General features: G+C 29.7%; 2 protein-coding genes across 2 annotated transcripts in view; one reads left to right on the top strand and one right to left on the bottom strand.

The window, feature by feature from the left end:
- LOC136969541 (tubulin-folding cofactor B-like) overlaps positions 1 to 19,933 on the top strand; it is a 389,641-nt gene that overhangs the window by 204,182 nt on the left and 165,526 nt on the right. The window lies entirely within an intron of this gene.
- The window catches only part of LOC136969519 (neurexin 1-like), a gene marked incomplete at its 5' end in the record, with an annotated part of 109,063 nt that continues 90,729 nt past the window's right edge, over positions 1,600 to 19,933 (bottom strand). Inside the window, 5 exons of the mRNA XM_067263698.1 lie at positions 1,600 to 3,438; positions 13,620 to 13,722; positions 13,806 to 14,059; positions 19,041 to 19,212; positions 19,410 to 19,588. Coding sequence (XP_067119799.1) covers positions 2,726 to 3,438; positions 13,620 to 13,722; positions 13,806 to 14,059; positions 19,041 to 19,212; positions 19,410 to 19,588 — 1,421 coding nt within the window. The remainder of the gene's footprint in view (positions 3,439 to 13,619; positions 13,723 to 13,805; positions 14,060 to 19,040; positions 19,213 to 19,409; positions 19,589 to 19,933) is intronic.

Genomic DNA, 19,933 nt, shown 5'->3' with positions numbered 1-19,933 from the left:
TAATTTGTTTTCTAAACGCATTTTACTGAAAACGGGCAAGCAGTGACCGTACTTCAATGTTCGTTATATTTATTAAATTATTTGTGTTCAACCAAATTGTTGTTATTGTTCGATTATCTTTTGTTCAATATCGTTTGAAAACTTTCTACAAAATAATGCTTTGCAATGAATTACGATTGTATATATTAATATTTCGCTGCCAGAAACGTTTCCGTTTGTACATAATATATACTATTTAGTGTTTGTTTCCGGAATTAAGCAAAAATATAAAAATAAAATATACTAAAATGAGACAGATTTATCTTTTATGACTAGAACCGAGCTATAAAAAAATCGTGAATAAATCGTTATCGTGTATACTGTATAAAAGTTACTCCACGTAACAACTGTAATTAGTGCACGTTGTTTTGATTTTCTATAGATATACATTAAATATTTAAATATTTTTCGTGACAATTTCGCGAATTAAATCCAACCATATTTCTATAATAAATATTACATTTACACGATGCGATAGATTGTAATAAAGTTAATCGATTACAATTATTTTTCTTCGTCCTTAAAGCTGAAGTTTAAAAAGTAAAAATTATTATTTTCTTACGTCCTCCATTAAGACTTTAAGGATTAATTAAATATAATAATAATGAGTAATTCCGAGTTGAATGTTTAACATTGTATTTGGAGAAAAAAGAATAAATATTATATTTTGGAAGGTGACGTTTCCAATCACTTAATTACTTTTCCATACAATACAGTTAATTAAATTCTTAAGTTTAATTGTGTCGTTTCGACTTTCATGGCAATCGGCTAACGTTTAGACAGTTAAACTTAATTATCATCAGAAAGTTTATCGCTGTTTTATATTGATACTGCATCTACGCGTCACAGTATAGACAAATTGTTGACTAACATTTATGAACAAAATTTATTTTATAAATTAACATTTTTATCCGGTAATTTTCGGCAAAAAAAGCGTTTTGCTTGCAAGAGAATTTCATATTATATTTTAGCAATTCAATAAAGATGAATAAAAATGCTGAATTTTAAACGCCATTAGAGAAACTGTTTATCAAAGATACAGGTTAAATTTTTATACTGGTAATTGTCTATTTTGGCAATAAACATTAATTACTATTGTTATTTATCAAATCCGATAAGAAATTGTACAGATGTATCTTCGAATTTGGATTATTTTAATTAATGAATAATTACATTTTAAATAATTAATTAAAGAAGCGTACGTACATTAAAAAACCCAAACTACATTTTCGTAGATTTATATAGAACACGACAAGGGAATTTTTCTAATCGTTTATATTTTCTGTCCAAAGTTTTCAGAAATAGCATTTTGAACTTGGCAATGTCCCAAAGTGCAGAAAAATGCAACCAATGTTAAGTTGGATCAATAAATGTCACTAACCGGTCGCTAGACTTTTCTCTCAATCATTACCGAAATGTTATTTATAAATCCGTCGAAAACAAAAGAAATATAACTTATATATAGGAATTTCTCGATATTAATTCTGAAATTTTAATGTTTTAACGGCGATTCAACAGAGTAATTAAACTTGTGTTTTAAAAAAATGAAAGGAGACAACATCATGAAATAATGAAATGTTTTAATGATCATGAAATTTGATTTTTTGGTAGATAATTTCAGATAAATCTCATTGTGTTCTTAAACTGTCAAAAAAAATGTACAATATTAATTACTGTGCCCAGTAAACAGACAACACAAAGATCTTTTTTTAACATTTTTTTTTGCTAAGAATTTATATAGGTTCACATTATAGTCACATAAGTTTTATCTATAGCTGCCTTTGTTACTCTATGATTTGGGTGTAGTATTTTTTTTTTTTTTAGTTCAATGCTCTTTTGCATCTACTGCCATTGATTTTTTTAATTACTTTTTCCTATTTTAAAGCATATATTTATATAAAATAAAACTTCCAAGCACTACGTAAATAACATAGAAGATTTTATAAAAAATGTACAAATTTGGTCCTGTTTTTATCTCACAGGATAATTTGCTAACAAACTTAAAAAATCAATATGTATATTTATATATATTTATATATAAACCACCGCAGTTTCGTGTGCAATTTATACTTTCAACGGAAATGCAGTCGCATCTTTAGAGTTCCGACGAGGAAAACTTCTTATATCCAAAGATGAAATGTGGATTTTTTAGGACATTATAACTGTATTAAACAACTTTTATCTCAACTACAAAATTGGTTTATATTAACGTAACAATTATAATTCTAATGTTTACACAATGATAAACAAGATATGCTACGATACTAGATTCTGGAAGTACAATGTATTTAGTATTGATCCACGGCAACAAATGTAAACAAACAACGGTCTGTCGAAGTGGGACATTCAAAATGAATTCTTTTTTGTATATTTTTTTAAATATATATATTTTTTAATGATAATACACTTCACGGATATAACGGCGGTGACGTGCTTCTTTACTCGTTTCCCTCCGGATTTAGTTTGATTGCCGGCCTTATAGTTTGTTTTCGTGTTTGTTGTTGTTTTTTTTTTTAATAAATATTAAATCACAAATTTATTATTTCCCAAGCATTTTTTTTTAGTTCTTAAAGTGAATCTGTTAGCACAAGTTATTGTATTTTTTATTTTATTGTATTATATAATTTTAATTTTATTGTTAGCAGATGACGAGTATTCGATTATAACGTAATGTGGATTATTAAAGCTACACGTACCACTCTTTCAGATCTTTTTTCTTGGCTAATTTAGTTGCCGTTTTCACACTACCGTTCATTTGAGTCTGTGGGAATGTGGGTGGGGGTACGGGTGCTTCGGAAACTGCGGGAGGATACTGTAGAGTTTTCCCTTCGTCTACCTTATACGCACCTAGTGATCTTCTGCATACACTGTATACTATTAAGGCAATAAAAACGATAATAATCAAAATTCCCGCGATAATTCCGATAACCAGAGCGGTGTTGTCGGCCGATCTCTTTGTTTTGTGGTGGGGTTTCGGCTGATCTTTCCCTATGGCGGGCATTTCTGGAATGGGAACCTCGTATATGGAGAGGCGAGTGGTAGATTCGACGGGTATGGGAAGAGTCGTGGTGAAAGTCGGCTTTTGTGGAATCGAAGGTCTCTCCACGGGTTCTTCCAATCCCGTGTTGTAAACGGTGACTTGCGAAGGGCGAGGAGACGATTTAGCCTCTGTAAATTTGATTACTTCGGGGACCTGTTGGACGACCGTCGGACCGGAAACGGCCGGTTCGCCCGTACCCGATCCGTTTTCGCTCTCGCAATCTTCTTCGTCGTCGCACGCCATGTCGTCAGTTCTGACTGGCCCGATTACCATGTATGTCGGTTTCGGAGTGGTGGTGGTAGTCGTCGGAATGGTCTTTGGTGTTGGTGGAATGTACACTGGCGTAATTAATTCGTCCCCTGAAAAAAACATCTTCCATAAGTTCATTTATTATTGGAGAAATTATTCATTAGTTAGTTTTCTACCTGATGATTTATTTGTTTACTTGCCACTTAAAAAAATTATCATCAATAAATCTGTAAAATTTTCCGTTTTAAAATGTTGAGAACTTGTAAGATGATTCAAAAGTAATTTTTATTTTCTTTTCATCATCTTACAAGTTGTTCGCAACTTCTTATATTAATATATATTATCGTTTATAACAATCTACAGTTGAATTGAACACAATTTATGAACTATTTTTGCAACAAGCTTTTTATAGAAATTATAATTGATAGAAGATGACTGTAAAGTCTGGAAAAACGGTTATTATTTTATTCGTCATCATTAATGCAATTTCACAGCGCAGATCGTGCATTGTAATTTATTGTCACTAAATTATTTAATATATATATATTCTGCTGTTTCCTGACTTTATGACCATCCTGTAATGTAACATCATATTTTTATATTAAGCGTTCTAATGAATATTAATTGTAATACCAGTATACAATGTGATAACAAGCAGTATTAAAAATATATTGGTTGTTGCACAATACCCTAATAGCATTTTATCAAATAATTCATAATATAGTTTGTGGGGAAACAGTGCAGCAGCAAAAGAAAAGATGCTTGTTTTATAGCATTTAGACATACAGATGGACTTTTGGTCCTTGTCTGAAATGAATAAGAGCATTTGAGATTGAGCATTAAGATTTGAAATGGAATTTTGTAAGAAAGTATGTCAATCTAAAAGTGATCTTTAAGCAATATCACTGTTCTGATATTGCTTAAAGATCACTTTAGCTAACATTTTATGTAAGTAAAAGGTTTTCTTAATATTTCTGACACTTGTGTATAAAATAACAAAAAGTCTCTCTTCCATCTTATTATCTCCGACATTGAACATTGAGCTGAAAAATACAGTATTTTCATTTATGCTTAGTGTTTATAATAACAGGGAAAGGATCATAATTGGGAATAAATGATAAAACCAGCCATTGCTTTATCACAGTGATTCTCAAGCTATTTAAACATAGGGAATAGGGAACACCATAAAAACTATAGAACCTACTGAGGAACCTCTACCTGTCCATGTCCCATCTCCATCAAAATTGAGCTAAAATTTTTGGTAATCTAAAAATTATATACAATATTTCATTAGTAGAGATAGAAAAGTAAATCAAAAAATAAAATAACAGTAATTATTGCTCTGTTTGAAAGTTTTTGGAATGAAGCAGTGTTGGATTGTCTGCATGCTATCAGTGGTTTGTATTAACGTTGAATGTCAAGTGTGCAAATTTAGCACTGACAATAAATTTTTTCCAGTAATATGTATTTTCATCTCATGGAGCCTCTTACATCCTTTCACAAAAATATAGTTTGAGAAACACTGTTTTAGCATAAGGTTGATAACTTTAAGATTATTCAAAAATTATTTCTTTAGCATGTTATATACAACAAATAGAATCATCCTTTCATTGTACATTTATTGTTAATTTTGTCATTATTTGCTATTGCATGTTTTTCTACATTCTGCAGTTTATTTATTGTGGTATATTTTGCACTCAAATTCAGTACTCTCTAATATTTTAATGTACTCATTTTTTACAAGTAAATCAGAAATATTTAATTTTTGATAATAAAATTATTTTAATTTAAATTATCTAAAATACTATTTATAACTGGCATTGGTTTTTTAATGCAAATATTGGATAATACATGGACTCAGATTCAGTTCAATACTGGTAACAAAAACTAATATAATAGAGTATGATGCATAAATATTTGATTAATCCTACCAACTAAATAAAATGATTTTGTTGATAATCAGATAATGGTTTTCTATAACCATTAGATAATGCTAATGTATATTAATGAAATGAATAATGCAAACAGATATATCTAAATCATGCAATTCATAAGTTATTAGATAAATTCAGAATTAAAAAATTATAAAATTGTACTTCGAAATATTACTAATGAAATATCAACATTCCATCTAAATTTAATAATATTGAAGAATGCAAAAATGTTTACTATAAAAATAAACAAATTTATTTATAAAAATAATAAACAAATAGTCTTATGAATACAGGGAGTGTTTGTCTCCTAATTAACAAGCAATTACGTTAAAGTAAATAAAAAAGAAAGTAGATACAACAATAAAAACTAACAGAAACATATAACAAAATACACTAAAATAATGTATATAAAAAAACACATACTAAAAGATGTTATAAATAAATTTTTTAAAACAAGTGAAATCATAATAGAGAACCTCTATATGAAAAAAAATTTTTTGCTCTAAAAATAAGAAAAAAATGTCTAGATAAGCAAAGATGGTAATTAGAGAGGATAATACATGAAATATTTTTGAGTTATTCTTAAAGAAGCCTGAAAAAAGGAAAAAAAAAAACCATTAAAATAGTCAACAAATGGGTGACCAAAGTATAAGGCAGGTTCAATAGAAAACTGGAAAATTGCCATTAAAATTCAGGAGAGCAAGCAACAACATAGTAATTTTGGCAAATGAAATTTCTAAATAGAGTCAATAGTAACTGTGACTGGCAATAGTGTTGCCAGTTACAATGCACACATGCATGAACATAAGACAACAGATTGATAAAATGGCAATGCCTCCCTCCAGGAGTGCATGAAGGAAGAACAGAATAATGTTGTCCAAGTTTTGACAAGTGAGAGTATAAAATCAATTGACATCCATTGGCAAATGCACTAACAGTAAAGAGACAACTGCATATATTACACTCAGATATTTAAGTAGAGTTCTAGGTTCAAACATGGCTACAGTTCTGAAAAATTTTCCGTAAGTCACTGCAGTCCCAGCTGTGGAGAATCTCCACAAAACTAGTTGTTTTAACCTAGAACTGAACTGTAAGAGTCTCACCCAGATGTACAAGTAGTCTCTTTACTGTACCTGCATATTCCAATGGATGTCAATCACTTTTATACCCTTACTTGTCAAAAATTAGATAACACTGCTGGAATGATGACAGATTGATAAAATGGTGGCATCTTATGTTCTTGCACATCAACAGTGTTGCCAGTCACAGTTACTATTAACTCTAACTTGGAAGTCTCATGTGTCAAAATTACTATTCTATTACTCACCCCCTTTTTTTTTTTTTTTTTTTTTAACTCTTTCCGCCCTGTGGGCACTAAGAGGGCCTCTTTTAGTAGGCCCATTATGGGTTCGGCCAGGCCCACAATGGGGCGACCGGGTGGTGAGGGACGGGGCCCTACATATCCGAACGGACCACCCCCCGAAAAATTCCTGGGGATTATTCGACCCGTTCGGATTCGATCCCGGGTCCCCCAGAGCGGTAGGCTGCCACCTTTACCGCTCGGCCATCCGGCCGTCTATTACTCACCCTCCTGATTTTTAATACATTTTTCCAGTTTTCTATTAAATCTGTCTTGTAATTAATGTCTTGACATAAATCTGGACAAGCCTTAATCTGGCAACTTTATCAGAGCAAGTAAATGGAAAATAACATAATTTATTAAAAATACAATGTATTATATTATAAGTCCTGAGGAAACTCTAAGTAGCAAAAGATCATTGCATCATTTTTGCTGCACTACTCTAATCAATAATTCATTGCAAGTTAATAGAAAAGTGAGCTTGAAAGACAAATCAAGAAAAAATAAGGTGATAATGGTACAAAAGAATATACTTCTACAAATAACAAATATTTCACTTCTGAAAGTATGTTTTAAATTGAAAATATTACCATTGTTGTTGACAAAATGAATATAATTAATATATTGCCTGTTAGTAGAAAAAGAAGGAAATGGGGGTTATAAGCAGTGGTGATATTCGGCGGGTTCGCACAGGTTCGGCCGAACCCGTTGTTAAAGTTTTCCGAACGGGTTCGGGCGAACCCGTTGTTAAAATGTTCAGTTTCCCGAACCTTGTTAAACACACGGAACATTTCTCAGTGGGTTTGTTTTTTTTTTAAAAAATATATTAAAATATGCGTATTATACTCTGTAATACTACTAAACTAGGGCCTTATACCCCGTTTGCACCGAGCATTTCAATCTAGATTGTGAGCAAGGTCAGGGAGTATGTCTTGGTGTGATCTCTCTCGACTGTTTCAATCGAGGTTTAATCGCGATCGATTCAAGAGAGTTCTTGAAAGTAGATCCAGTCATAAGAGAGATCCCCACTGAAGAGACCTTCTATAGGTGAAATGCATTTGGGGAGCTTATTATTAATGTAAATAAAAGTTTTTTCTCTGCAAGTTGATTTCTTTTTATCTTTTTAACTTTAATCTTTTTTATTCATTATTGATATAATGTTTTAGAAAGTTTTTAAAGTTATAGAATATCCATAAGTCAGAAGTGAAAGAAAAATATAATTTTTTTGTGTATTTTACATTTATGTAAGAAGAATAGAAAAAAGTCTGACTCCATTGTTTTTTACAATTATTTTGGAATACTTGATAATTCTGTAAATGCTTTTGTTATTACAGTGATATATTGAATTTATTTGTGTATATTTGAACAATGAACATAGATTCTTTTCTTATGACAGCTGGAAATATGTGATATTAACATGTGAATTATTGGGAATGTGTAGATTTGTGATGCATCTTAGTAAAGATTGCCTTTTTTTTTGTGTTAAGTCAATAATCTAAATAATATATATATTAAATATTGTTATGTTTGTCTAAACTTAACACAGCAACCAGATCTATTATTATTTATGCCATATGGAAAATTTTAAACTCAGATTTTTCTCAGAGTTTAAATTCAGATTTTGAAACAACTAGATCATCAACTATGTATTTTGAATTTATGTATTAAGACGTTTAATATAACCAGTGCTCTTTTTCTAAAAAATTATTAGCAGTATGCATATATGATTACTGAACTTATAGTATTGTTTTTACTGATCAACTACCAGTATCATATATCAGCTACCAATACTTTTTCATGATATCTGCTGGTATGGCATACTACATACTCTAGCTGAAAAATAGACCTGGATATAACTAATAATAAATGTCATTGAAATCAAATTTTGGCCGACAGTATTTACATTAAAATATATAAATAAAATTTACCGAAACTACAAAACTGTCTTCTTGTTCTGTCATTACAAATACCAGTGACTTCCAAAACAAATTTTCAGTTATGGAGACAATCTTTCATTTGAGGCTGCACTTCCACAATAAAATGCAAAATGGATAAAAGCATTCTCTGGCAATTATGCCACTAATATAATTCACAATAAAGTCCATTAAAATCAAATCTTGGGCAATAATATTTACATGAAAATATATAAATGAATTTTTGATATAAAAATATATCAAAAAGTTCATTTTTAATTTATATATTTATGTTTATATCTTTTACATGTATCTTTTTGCTATATTAAAATATATAAATGAACTGAGTTGATTCCACACTGAAATCAACTCACAAAACACACTTCTGGAAAAACAACAGAATGTCTAGTTCCTGTGCAATAGGATTCCCGTGTACCATACACCTTACCTAGCAATGTCATTGACGTCATGCAGAAAGTTTGGACAGGAAAGCAAAAAGTGATGTTGAGAACTGAAGATAGTTTTCATGCAATGCTAGCCAGAATTTCTAGATTGGGGATTTTTTTTATAAAAAAAATCCCCAATCTGGAAATCCCCAATTGACAGAAAATTTGGGGTGACATTTTTTCACTTGGATCTTTTTTCAGTACACTAAAGCATAAAAATTTTGATATTAAAGAATCTGTGAAATACTGTTTAAGCATTGTGATCAAATGTGTTATTTGGAATTATTCATTAAAAAATTATTAAAAAATGATTCCTATTTCTAGGTGACAGATTAACTAATCTGTCACCTAGAAATAGTGCTTTTGCTTTCCAGACCCCAAACTGATAAGGCTACCAGCACCTACATTAATTAGTAAGTAAAGCTGGTGGTGATAAATAATTTGAAGTGGCAAAAAAATTTTTAAATGGGCAAAATGGTAGGCAATTTTAAAATATTTTTCAGAGTGTCCTATATTATGCCATATAGTATTTAGGTCTTTTTATAATAAGTTGTATATTGAACAGTTCCACACAGAGGCTTTTTAAAAGGGTGGTGTTAAAAAAAAAAAAAAAATACATTTTTACAGTGGCATACCGTGACATTTGATGATAGGGAAGCTGTGTTTCTGTAAGAAGCTAACTTACAGGGGCAATCAATTAATTGCGCATCAGGGCCCTTTCATATTCGTTTGTTCGATAAGCCAGTAAAAACCATATACTTCTTTAAATGTATTTTTAATAGATTATCTGATGTACTTAATAAATAAGAAAGTTCAATATAATTACCTCCGTTATTAGATTCAATACATTCCCTATGCCCTCTAAATGCCAATTCTTGCTTTGAGAAAAAACATATAACATCTATTAATTTAGATATATCTATTAATCATAATTATCTTGTTATAATTTTCAATATTTATCTTATATTGTCTACCAATGTTAAATTCTATTCTGCTTTGATTTCCAAATTGCTTCAATTTTACGAAAGAATCGTCATTTGTCATAAATTTTATCGTCAAAATGTCGCAATTTTTTTGTTGACGTATTTATATTTAATTTAGACATTGGTCTTTCTCTTTTAATAATGTTTTCTTTTTCATTATATGGTCTTGAGCCAAAACTTTTTTAAAATAAATTTTTGAATCACTAGCCACGATATAAGGGCTAAAATTAAAATTATCAGAAAAACTTACTTGGTAAAACAAAATGTGTGATGAATATACATACCTAGTACAAAAAATTCTTCAATTGTATGAATATACTTTTAAAGAAATTTATAAATATAACTTTGTGAAGAAACGTACATAAAAATAACAAAATATTCTTTACTTTTTAAATCTTAAAACAATCCACTTAGTCAAATAGCTCCCTACGAGTGACTAATGAATGGAATCAGAGATGGTCCAGGTAGGTGTGTGCATGCCAAATCCTGAGGGTGCCGATACCGGTCAATGTCAAATGCCTCTTTTGTCACATCACTAGTATATATCAAAGGACGCGACAGGGTTGTTGTAGATTTTAAACGTTTTTCACCATAGCTGTAAAAATCTAAATATGTTAAACTTAACAGATTGTCCGTCATTCATTTTCTAACTAATTCGTTTTAGGACCAAGTGTTTGCGGAAATTTCCAAAATTTACAACTTTTCGGTCACTCTCATGGAAAAATGGAAAAATTTGAACTGGAAAAATTTCTGTCTTTATTACATCTAATATTATGAAGAGATCAGACCCCACTGTACTTGGCAAGAGATTGGTTCAGTTAAGCTTCTGTTTAAGTAAAATTTTGGTTCTTTCATCAGGGTTTTATTTATGTTTCTAATTCCCTAATCGCTTAATTATTTAACTACTTCTTAAGTAGAAATAAGTTGAAACCGGTTACTTTGTACTTGAATATCTGTAGTCTTGGGAAAGAAGTGGAAAGAAATTTTTATGACAACCGATACATAAATCGTAAATTTAAGGAAAATAAATTCTAGAGCTTTTTCTGTACCATTGTACGTCTCATTCATTAAATTTGGTTGTAAATGATGCTGCCAAAGTAACAGTTAATTTTTTAACACTGTACTATAATTGTACACGTTTTTTCTGCATCCCCTTACAGATGGGACATACTAAATCGTAATATCACCGGTTTAACATTGAAATCCGTAAGTAATATAAGATGGGAGAGCAGAATAAATGCAGAATAAATATATCAAATATTTTAATGGATTTTTTTAAAACTCCTGTCAACTATACAGAACTATCATAAAAACATGCCAGTAAATTCCTATCGGTTGGGTTAAGTTATAAATCTAGTCTAGGGTGGGCAACCTTTTTTATAACATGGGCCAGAATAAATTTTATGTTTTTTCCGTGGGCCGTAGTAGTCAATTGACGCCTTCTTGTGACTTGTAATTTTTTTAGTCTGCAAATATGAAATAAATAAATAAAAAGTTAATTACTACATTTATTTCTCTTATCGTTTTCGAAAATTACAAAGAATTGGAAAAATAACTATTAATTAGTTATTTTTCCAATTTAATAATCTATTAAAGATCTCGCGGGCCGGATAGAAACTTTTCGCGAGCCGTAGCTGGCTCGCGGGCTGGGGTTGCCCGCTGTTGATCTAGTCTGCTCATGATTCACATAAACCTCCAAAAATCCCAAAAAACTCAGCTAGTTGTTCATATGGTCTTCAATTGTGACAAAGGCATCTCTAGAGATGAAGTGTCCCTGTGCAACAGGTAAACTACAAAAAAGATGCCTTTGCATGCTTTTTTTTATAGGCCAAGCACTTTAATGTTCTCTGCTGACATTACGCAATGAGCCATCATGATATAATTCTAATCATTTCCATATCGGCTTGAGACTTATCTGCATGCCAAGTTTCACAGCGATATGACAACTCCTTGGTTCATTAATTTTTATGGCAATGAGTCAATATGACAACTGATTGTGAATGAACCTGTTTGTTTGTATCTATTTTAATAATGTAGAAATACACAGTATGTCATAATGTATTTTACACAGAAAAATATATAATTGAGGGATTTCACAAAATTATTACATAGAGCTATGGGATATTTAATATGTATATAATTGAGGATTGAATTATTCCAAAATGTATAGCTATTAAAAATGAAACAGCTAAATATAGTGACAATAATGAAATAAGATGCTAATGAAATTGGTCATACTGATTTACATAAAATAAATTCTGGACTTTTTTAATATTATAAAATCAGGAATTGAAAATTTCATTTGTTTTATCCTCATACAATTTATCTATTACTCTGATATTACTGTAATATCTATTAAAGATATTACTCTGATATTTATGATCACAATATACCGTATTTACTTGCATATAAGATGAGATTTTTTTTCATTTATCACAGCTTCAAATTACTAGGTCATCCTACACATGCAAGCAAAAGATTCTTTGTGTTTTTGCAAATAATTTTTGTGAACCATGTATTCGCAGTTTTTACCAGATGCCCTCTTGTATTTAAAAACATAAGTATTTTATCTGGGTTGTTTGAATTGTTCTTATACATTGTCAAGAGTAAAGATGAATAGCAATAGGAAAAGTAAAGCTTTTGAATTGAATTCCAGATTGAAATTCCAAAATCACACGGGAGTCCAATATAAGTTTTAATCCATTCCACGTGAAAACAGATGATTATTCGGAAATCAGAATTCAGAGAAACTTGTAAGTGTAATTGATGGAGAATAGATTCGACTGTTAAGAATTGACAAAAAAAGGTTCCCGATTGTCCAGCTTTTGAACAAATTATGTTGTCAATTTTACAAGATTTTTCCTTGAAGTTTAAAATGCCAGTAATTTTTGCAGGACAATGTGTGGATTTATGTTCATTTGATATTTTACTTGTGATTAAATGAAATAAAATTAGAATTGTATTAATAAATCTAATTTTCTTTATTTTGATCTTTAAAGGTACACTCTGTCCTATATGCGAGGTTGTCTTATATGCGAGTAAATATGGTAAATAAATAAAAAATGTTTAAAATTGGTTAAATTTTTCACATTTTTAAGTTTTATATTAAATCCTTATATAAATCGATTGGCTTGATTTTTATGCAAACAGCTGATTTGTATCTCTTCACTCATTTTTATTTCATCAAATATACATTTTGCTATACATTTTAAATAAAAATGTATAAGATATAATGATTTATTCAAATTTTGCATAAATAATAATTTTTAAATGTATGTTATATTTCTATATATGTTGTTTATGCATGCAAAAAGTTCTTAAATAAATAATTTATGTACCATATTTTCATGTGTATAACTTACTGCATTATAAAACCCCAGGATGGTGTATACCCACAAAAAAACTGTTAAAATGTAAACAACACTATCACATAATCCACCCATTATATATACTGTGTGCCTATGGAGCAGCTATTACTCTGTAAGTATGAGTATCATAATTGCAATTGAAAATTGGCATATAACCTTTATCATTATAAAATTGTCTTTTAAATACAGATAACCTGTGAGTTATATACCCAAAAATATGGTAATTAAATATTTAAAAAAATGAATGAATGAATAAATAAACTCATAGCTTTTAAATATTCAATTACCTGAACCAAAATCTGTTACATCACAATTATCTTCATCATCCCAGCATCCAGAACCACCTCCAGAAAAAACTAGATCATCACTATCATAAATGGTACTTGATTGCTAAAATAAAATGGTATAGTTAGAGAAAGGAATAATAAATATATAAATTTGTAAAAATACACATTAATAAATTTTAGACTAACTTGCTGCATTTCATTTTGAGTAGGAATACTTCGTTGCTGATGCATGTTATATGGTAGAGACATTAATAACTCAACATCTCCTTTAATGGTAATGCGAGGATCATTTTCTGATGCCATATCTAAAATTCTGATTCCATTAAATACTAAACCTGTGATGACACCTTGAAAAGGTCTGTCTATACTATCTCTAATAGCATTTTTTTTCCCTCCAACTTGAATTTTGGAATGATTATTGAAGATGCTTAATTGTCGACCTACAAATATTTTTGAAAATTTAAAAATAGATTTTTTTTTATAAATGTGAAAGAATATATGCTATGAATTCTTATCAATTTAAATTAATTTATCTTGATAGCTATTACTACTTAGATCATTAGATAACTTACACATTGAAACAAATTATGTTTTGTTCTAATGTGTAAATTATTTTCTATTTTTCAATTCCATCTAGCAATTAAGCAGTATTACAATTTCTCTTATATACATTTCTATATAGGCATATTATTCAAATAGAGGATGTGATTTTTTTAAATAAAATATTTTAAACTTAAAACCAAGACTAATTTTAAATTTCTATTATTAATGAAATCCTGATTTATTTGAGAAGCTAAATTAAATCTCACAAGCCATAAGTATTTTTGAACTTCCTACCTCACCATCAGGAGTGTTTGTTTACTTTGTGAAGAGTAATAAAATCAAAATTACAACATTGTAAGTGTAAGTGTAAATTAAGTTTAAACTTAGACTTTCAATGTTGTAATTTCAAATAATGTTTAAATATATTCTCTTAAAGATGTTCTTAAAAACATGTTCAAGTGCATATTTTTACTACTATAAATATTACTGTCTGGTACAGTTTATAGAAATCTTCAAATTTTCAAAAAGTTTGGTAATTTTTATAATTTATTGGAAAGTGGGAAGATGGATGAACTAACATGAATTTTAATTAATGAGGATGTATAAGATGTTAGTTATTCCATTCTTTGCATTAATTCAAATATGATGTTTTGGATTTCTTCAATAAAGATATTAAGTAATTTGATTTTGATAAATTTATACAACATGTTTAAAAAATATATAATAAAAGAAACTAAGTTGTCTTCAATTCTGTCATGTTCAAACATAAGGAACAAAACAGTCTTTCTTCACAGAGACAACATTTTATTAGTGCCAAATTTATTTATAATCTTTAATCGTTTATAGCCCGATTATTTATGGCAGCTGGTGATGTAATGGATTTTATTAGAGGTTATGCATCTGAAAAAATATGTAAAACAGTTAAAGTAAACCAATAATTAAAATAATACATAATTTCCGTTAAAATGGCAGATGGTATATTTTTAATTATTCGTTTATCAACATTTCAACTGTTTTACATATTTTTGAAGAGTCATATCCTCTAATAAAAGGTTGTCTCTGCAAAGAAAGACTATTTTGTTCCTGGGGTTTGGAAATGACAGAATTTAAGACAACTTAGTTTCTTCTATATTTTTTAAGATTGTAAAAACACCATCTGCCATTTTAATTGAAATTTATACTAGCTGAAATTTAGTACTTAGGGATCACAGTTTTGGTTATTGGAATCCTAAATCCTATTTTGTAAGAATAAATTTTTAAAATTTTGAAGAAACCTCTGTAGAAAAATTCTATAATCTTAAATAATCTTGAAGGCATTTATTTAATTAGCAACATTTTTTGTTTTTTTTGGTTTATCATAAGTTGATACATATTTATTAAAAATTGTTTCATGATTTCATTTGTTTTTTCATTATCTTATAAACATGATGAACCAAATTTTCATTTTCTAAGTTGACAGGTATGCAAATTATGGCCTTGGTATTACAATTATTAATACAGCATGTATGTGTGTTTGTATTTGTATGTAGCAAAGACATGAAAGCCTATTGGACTGAAATGTGCATGTCTTCATCAAAATGAAAGTGCTACTAAAGGATCACAGAATCAAATCAGAAAAGATGAAATGTGTTGTGACAATTGCACTCAAGGAGGTAATGCAGAATGGGCCGCAAGACTATTTTAATAATTGGTGTAATAATTGGTTTTGTATATTTGTATAGTAATTAGTTTTGAATATTGTCAGAAGTGTGTAGCTATAGAAGGTGCTTGTTTTGAAGGTAATCCCCTGTAAATAGTTATACTATTGATGTAATAAAAATTATATTAAAAGTTTGGCTTGTTTTGACTTTCACATATACAGAGTGTAGACATTAACATTAAACTAGGCTATATCTCACTTCTGCTTCATAGTAATTAAATGCCATTGCAATGGAGCATAGATGGTGGACTGTTTATTAGTTTAGATGCTATTCATGCAAAGCCATGCAAAGAAGCTTTGTATAGTTTTGTCATTCATTTTCTTGATGATGGCCAGCCACTTCCTCTTTGAATACATTACTGAGAAAAAACATTTTGTACATATTTTGAGGCACTATTCAAGATACTGGATAATTCAAATTATCCAGTATCTTGCATAGAACCTGATATAGGATTTGCCCCCATGAGAAGGAGGTTAGGGTGAATGGCATACAAACCAATGTAGTGCTGTGGCGGTACGTCATAATTTTGTATATACGCGATAGTTATAAGCCTTATATTAATCCTTCAATTCTTTGTTCTGTCTCTCCCTTGTTTCTCGATCTTTCTATTTTCACTTTCCTTGCGGGTGGGGCAGTCCTTTCCCTGGAAGTAAGGGGGAGGACAAAAGAAGAAAAAGACCCGGAGGCAAAAGAACGGGAGTAACGGTCATTCTTGGTGTGGAGCTGGGATGGAGCAGACGTGGAGAAAGAATAGGATCGGCTCGTTCAGCGAAATAGAGATCTCGAGGACACATCGTTATTCTGGGTACCCCCTATCCCTTCTTATATATAATTCCATATATTTATCTAACTCTTCTTTCCCCTTTCTATAGCAAGTAAGTTAGTTTTAATCCTTGTTTGTAATAGTCCGGTGAATATCTTATTTGTAACTCGTTATAAATTTGTCGCGCTTATTGTGTGTGAACCACGTGTTTCCCTTTGTTATTTTTGTCTACTCCTTCGCCTACACGTGTGAGGTTTCGAGTCGGAGTTGTAAAAGAATCCTGCGTATCATCACGCGAGGTGAAAGAGTGTTTTATTGATTGTTGTTTTTTTTTTTCATTAAACTTAAAGTTTTGTTTTATTGTAAATTTGTCCTTTCGTTGGCCATACACTCGCGTGACATAACAGTGCTCCGTCACTAATTTGTTCCCATCCTCATTTATATATTAGGTAATTCGTAGTCATTCTGTATTGGGTTTTTTATCTTTATCGTGCTATTAGGCTATGTGAAAAATTTTTCATTTGTCACGTGCCACCTTTGGCGGCTGCTGCCTGCTTGATCGGGATTGGTGGTTATGACACCAGGTGACTAAGGAGAAAGTCCAGGATGGCGGCAAATATAAAACCATGGGCACAACACGTGTATGCACCCTTTTTGCTTTTCTTCGGACTATTCATGGGGAAGACTCTGTAGATCCTGACCAAGAAGTTGTGAGTGATAAGGGTCACCATGTATGACGGGAAGGATAGGACGATATAGCGGACTTTGGTTTGAGAAGAGAATCCACTTGCATCAGGAGAAGAATTGATTACAAGTCCAGAGACTGTCGTGGAATTGGAGAAGGTTAGGGAAATAACCTGTACCCAAGTTCAGTTTTGTTTGGTGTTTGTTATTAACGCCAGACATTAATGTGTACTGCGATCCAGTAGTAACAACGGACATTGAGTTAATGCTATCAATGATCAGTGTATTAATGGATATCAACACATGCTCGTCACTGTAAATATTGTAAATATCTTCGTTAGTTTAAGTATCATTGTATTCCTAGTAATAAGTAGATTAGATTATAGGTGTAAGCCTTCCAGCCAAGTGTTAAAAGGGGGAAAAAAAAAAAAAAAAACAGTTGTTAGAATTGGTTATTGTGTGATCTATTCCTTTGTGCAGCCCTTAGTATTCTTACCCAACACTAAGTCTGAATCAGTCAGTGATTCCTAGACACTACACCAACAAATAACCCACTACTGATTACCTATACTCCAGTAAAATTACATTTAGTTATTATGTAGCAAAAGAAAAATGTAGCCTGGTGCAATATTTGTGTCTATAACCTGTATAGTGTCTTATATGAGTATTCATTTTTAAGATATTTGAAATTTAGGATATAATTTCAAATATACGAATGTAAAGAGTACATTTAATAAAAATTTCAGTAAGAAAATCCAACAAGAATATACAAAAACTACATGTAGTTTTTGTATTTTCTGCATGTGTGGTGCTTATTTATATTTATTTAAAATATTTCAATTAATACATTAATTAATGAAATGGCCAAGGAAAGTAATAAATATATATAAAAATATTATAAAGACTGTTTTGGTTCCTGAGGTTGTGAGAGGACAGGATATGAAGACATTTTATTGTTTCTTCTAAATTGTGAATATTTTTTATATATAGTATATTTATTTTTAAGATGAGATAGATACATACTGTATTAATTTGTTCTATCCAAATATAAAATGGTTTTCATTATAAAAACAATGAACACCATTCATTGGATGGATATAAAATAAGAAAAGGAATTTTGAACTTTTAACAATTTGGAAATTATAACATTGTTTCACAACTGGGTGATGATGACAGATAAAGACTGAGAAAGAAACTCAAAAAGAGATAAATGAGTCAGTTTTAACATTTGCATTCAGTGGGTTTCTGAAAACAGGATACCTGATCACCATATGATGATGATATAAAATTTTGTAAGAAAAGTTTTTTCCATTAAATGCCCTCAGCAAAACACAGAGACTAATCATACATCTTTTTGAAATAACAAATTTATAAAACTAATCTGTATTATACATTTTAACATATATTTTTAAAAATTTAAATAAATAAATATATATATATATATAATATATTTATTTATTTATGTATTTTTAGTCCTTGGGTTCCTTTTTTTAATATAAAATTCTGCTAATCTGAACTTTTCACTAATTAAACAATCCTGTGCAATAATTAGTTAGACTAATGATTAAATGAGAGTGCACTGTATATAATTTATAAAATTCATAGAAAAAATTTTTGATTTATTTCAATATCAGAGATTTTAATGAGATAAAAACAAAAATAATTTAAATAAACATTTATAATATAAGTAATAGTTATAGTTAAAAATCAGTTATACACAAATATACCTACCACGTGGATTTTTAGACCGAATATTATGATTATCTACTTGTATTGTTGAATTTGGTCCCGAACGCGTAAAACGCACTACATGATATCGACCATCATTTACTTGAACTCTAGGTTCACCTATGGGATGATCTTCTGTACCCATATTATAGACTACAAAAACACATCCATCAACCTATAAAATAAATATATGAGTAATCATTATATATTAACTATATACATAACTAAATGTATAATTGTCATAATTAGTTACTTAATAAACAATTATTTACTTATAGAGTAATGATTTTTAAAACTAAAGAAAATTAACAAATATTTAAAGACATATTATAATAATATCAAAGAAATATGGAATAATGTTTTAATGCTTACAATTTCAACTTCAATATAATCATTGCCACTACCACTATCAATTCTTACAAGAACTGCATTTTTACTCATTGTGATCAATCCTAAAGCTAACAGATCACTCTTTGTATCTGGTTCGTCAGATGATGGATATAGAAAAGTGATGATTCCAGTATCTGGTCCAAACTCATAAGCTGTACTGTCTAGAATTAAAACAAAAAATTGAGAAAATACAATTCTTAATTATTTTCACATATTTAATTTATAGTAAATATGAATATATTCGTCACAAAGTTGTGGAATATATTAATTGTAATTATACTTATAACAATAACATTCTAACTAAATTGACATAAGTGAATAAACTAAAACTAAAAACAATATCTTAATGATGCATCAGCAGAGAGATATGAATGTCTATCAGATATTTCAATCCAGTCAGATATATATAGTAGCAAAAGAAAATTTCCTTTTGTAAAGATATTTATGAATTTCAACCCAATAGTTTTTTAAAATGACAAAACTAGAACTGCAGAATGTTATATTTC

The sequence above is a fragment of the Centruroides vittatus genome, unplaced genomic scaffold, assembly GCF_030686945.1.
Source record: "Centruroides vittatus isolate TY-2023 unplaced genomic scaffold, ASM3068694v2 contig_18, whole genome shotgun sequence".
Lineage (NCBI taxonomy): Eukaryota > Metazoa > Arthropoda > Arachnida > Scorpiones > Buthidae > Centruroides > Centruroides vittatus.
This window is presented reverse-complemented; position numbering and strand designations above follow the sequence as displayed.